The sequence below is a fragment of the Marmota marmota genome, unplaced genomic scaffold (assembly GCF_001458135.2).
Source record: "Marmota marmota marmota unplaced genomic scaffold, marMar, whole genome shotgun sequence".
Lineage (NCBI taxonomy): Eukaryota > Metazoa > Chordata > Mammalia > Rodentia > Sciuridae > Marmota > Marmota marmota.
In genome coordinates, this window is record NW_026000110.1 from 39119 (window position 1) to 42037 (window position 2919).

Below are 2919 nucleotides of genomic sequence, written 5' to 3' on the forward strand. Positions count from 1 at the left end.
GGACGGGGTGGGGGTGCAGCCAGCGAGGCCGCGGCCACTTGTTTCCAGTTCGGAAGCCACACAGTGCCCAGCGCAGGCAAGTTCATCCTGGGAAGAGCTTCCGGAACTTGCCATAGGCCGAGTTGCTGATGATGACCTTCACGTGGGCTGCCCCGGCCTCAGGCAGCACGTCCACCTGCTGCACCGTGGCCTCCTTGTAAAGCCAGCTGGGGGCAGAGAGGCCCGTCAGGGCGTGGCCGTCTCTGAAGCCCAGCCCACCTCTCCCCACTGCCCACAGCGCTCCCCAGCCCCGGAAGGTGGTGGTGGGAGCGGCTCCTTCCGCCCCCAGGAGAGGGCTGCTGGAGGCCCGGGCACATTGGAGGTGGACAGGACGTGCAGCCCTGCAACATGAGTGAGCACAGCTTAAGCACCTGGTGTATGCACATGCCAGCATCAGCATGGACTTCCACGCCCACTACCCACCCTCTGTGCACGGAGGCAGCTAAAAGTGGCCATGCTGCAAGGCCCAGGCCCACCGCCGTCCGGGGGGCAGACCCGGGTCTGGGTCCCTCACCTGAGCTGCGGCCCGGCCAGCTTGATGTGCAGGGTGAGCACCTGCCTCCCGGTGGCCCTCAGCACGGCCTCCTCCAGCCCCACCCTCAGCTCCTCCAGCCCCTGTCCCAGGAGGGCGGACACGGCCACTACGCTCGGGTCTGGGGGACGGTACCTGAGAGAGGCCAGCACACCTGTCAGCCCTGGGGCAGCTGCAGAGGTGAGGTCCCACCCAAGGGGCCCAGCCTGGGTGCTCTGGGTGCTCCTCGTGGGACCAAGTCACTTCAACAGGAAAGGCCACTGCCACCAATGTCACAGGGAGGCTGGATGCCAATGGCCCTTAGCAGCACTGGGAGATGGACACGTCTGTCCCTCGTGGGAAAGCCACAGTCCACCCCGACCCTCCCCGATGGGGATGTCCAGGGAAGGAGAAGCCTGTGGGTGCAGCGTAGCCCACTCACCCCGGAACCAGATCCACCTTGTTGTGCACTTCGACCACGGAGTCCAGCAGAGGGGCGGGCAGGCCCAGGCCCTGCAGGGCAGACAGGACGCTGACTTTCTGCAGCTCCGTCTCGGGGTGGCTGACGTCTCTCACGTGCACAATGAGATCCTGGTGGACAGGGAGGCCACGGGTCAGGGGAGTTCCGTCCCCACCTGCCTGTGGACAGGCTACATGGTCAGGCGACTTCCGTCCCCACCTGCTTGTGGATAGGCCACACGGTCAGGGGGCTCCTGTCCCCACCGGCCTGTGGACAGGTACATGGTCAGGGGGCTGCAGGGCTGCCGTCCCCAGCTGCCTGTGGACAGGCCACATGGTCAGGGGGTAAAGGTGAGGCCCTAAGCAGCTCAAGGAGACCCAGTCTCTAATAAAACACAAAACAGGCTGGGGACAGGGCTCCGGGGTCGTGCTCACCTGCCTGTGGGCGGCCCAGGAGGGGCTCGAGGGCACCACCGCCTAGGAAGGTGGCAGTGGGGGTGGCCCTGACCCCCAGGACAGTTCTGCTGGAGGCCAGGACATGTCCGAGGTGGACACAGGCTTCCTAGTTCCTGTGCCTGGGTCCTGCCACCGCCCGCCAGCACCCCGTCTCCTTGGAGGGAGAGCAGCCGCTCAGTGGCTGGCCTGGCCTCCCGGGCCCCAGAACGAGGAGCTGCCCGTGGAGGCTGGTCGGCGCCCTGCCCTGGCCCCCACGCACAGCCTGGGCCTCCGTGAGGTCATTGTGACTTCTGCAACTTCTCCAGGAGGAGAGAAGCGTGGCCCACAGGTGGGGACAGGTCCACCCAGCCGGGGCTGGACCGCGAGACGGTTTGCATGGGAGGTTCCTGGCTGCGCCACCAGTCACACTGCCCGTCCGCTCACCTCCGCGCCTGGGCCCCAGGAGCTGGACAGGCAGGAGGAGCCTCCCTGGAGCCTGTGACCCCGGGTCCAGCCTCTGCCCTCCAGGGCTGGGGGAGCTGGACTCCTGTGGTTTCTGTCCCCTGAGGAGGCCCAGGGACTCCTGCTGGAGCTGGAGGATCATGTCCTACGGAGGGGCCTGGCCCCCAGGGGCTTGTCTATGGGGTCTTGTCCACAGGGCCACCCAACTCACCGAGTGGGCCACATCCTCCAGGGTGGCAGAGAAGGACTCGATCAGGCCGTGGGGCAGCTGGGAGAGGAAGCCGATGGTGTCCATGTAGAGGACGGTCATGCGCGAGGGCAGGGATCCTGCATGGGCCGTGATGTCCAGTGTGGCAAACAGCTGGTCCCGAGGCTGCGCGGCCTCGTCACCCGTCAGGGCCCGGATCAGTGTGGTTTTCCCTGGGGGAGGCACAGGACACACACACGAGGTCCCAGGGAGCCCCGCCTGGCCTGGCCACAGGCCCTGTCCACCCCTGAGACCCGGCCCTGGCAGAGGCAGCAAGATCCAGTTTACCCAGGCCCTGGGTGCCAGCTCCTCAGCGACCCTGGTGGCCAGAGAGGGAAGGTACAGGACTAGCCCTGGGTCATGTGCAGCCAGGAGGGGTGGTGGTGCAGGTGACGTGTGCACACAGCACGCGGTGTAGATGGTGGGGTGGGTGCTGTGGACGAGCCTGGGGTGGGGTGGATGGACCTGGTTCTGTGCACCTGGGGTGGGGTGGGGTGGATGGACCTGGTTCTGTGCACCTGGGGTGGGGTGGTGGAGACGGACCTGGTTCTTGCGGGTGGTGGAGACGGACCTGGTTCGTGTACCTGGTGTGGGGTGGTGTACACGGGCCTGGCGCTGTGCCGTGGTGTCTTGAGGATGGTGTAGGAACTGGGTCTGAAGGTGGCTTTGTGGTGGCCCCTGGTGACCGGCCTCCCCACTGGGCTGGTCCCTGGACCTGCCTCGGGGGCACCTGGGCCATACCTGGCTGCCCCTTCTCAGGCCGGAC

At 66.7% G+C, this 2919-nt stretch overlaps 1 protein-coding gene across 3 annotated transcripts in view; it reads right to left on the bottom strand.

The window, feature by feature from the left end:
• Positions 1–2919, bottom strand: part of Gtpbp6 (GTP binding protein 6 (putative)) — a 52437-nt gene that overhangs the window by 37503 nt on the left and 12015 nt on the right. The window contains exons 6-9 of one of the 3 annotated variants that reach the window (XM_048784638.1): positions 2118–2326; positions 993–1189; positions 554–706; positions 8–206 (exon numbers count right to left, since the gene is read on the bottom strand). In XM_048784638.1, coding sequence (XP_048640595.1) covers positions 83–206; positions 554–706; positions 993–1189; positions 2118–2326 — 683 coding nt within the window. In that variant the 3' untranslated portion in view covers positions 8–82. Of the gene's footprint in view, positions 1–7; positions 207–553; positions 881–992; positions 1190–2117; positions 2327–2919 lie in introns of those variants that run through there. The other 2 variants (XM_048784639.1, XM_048784640.1) reach the window with 2 other exon arrangements.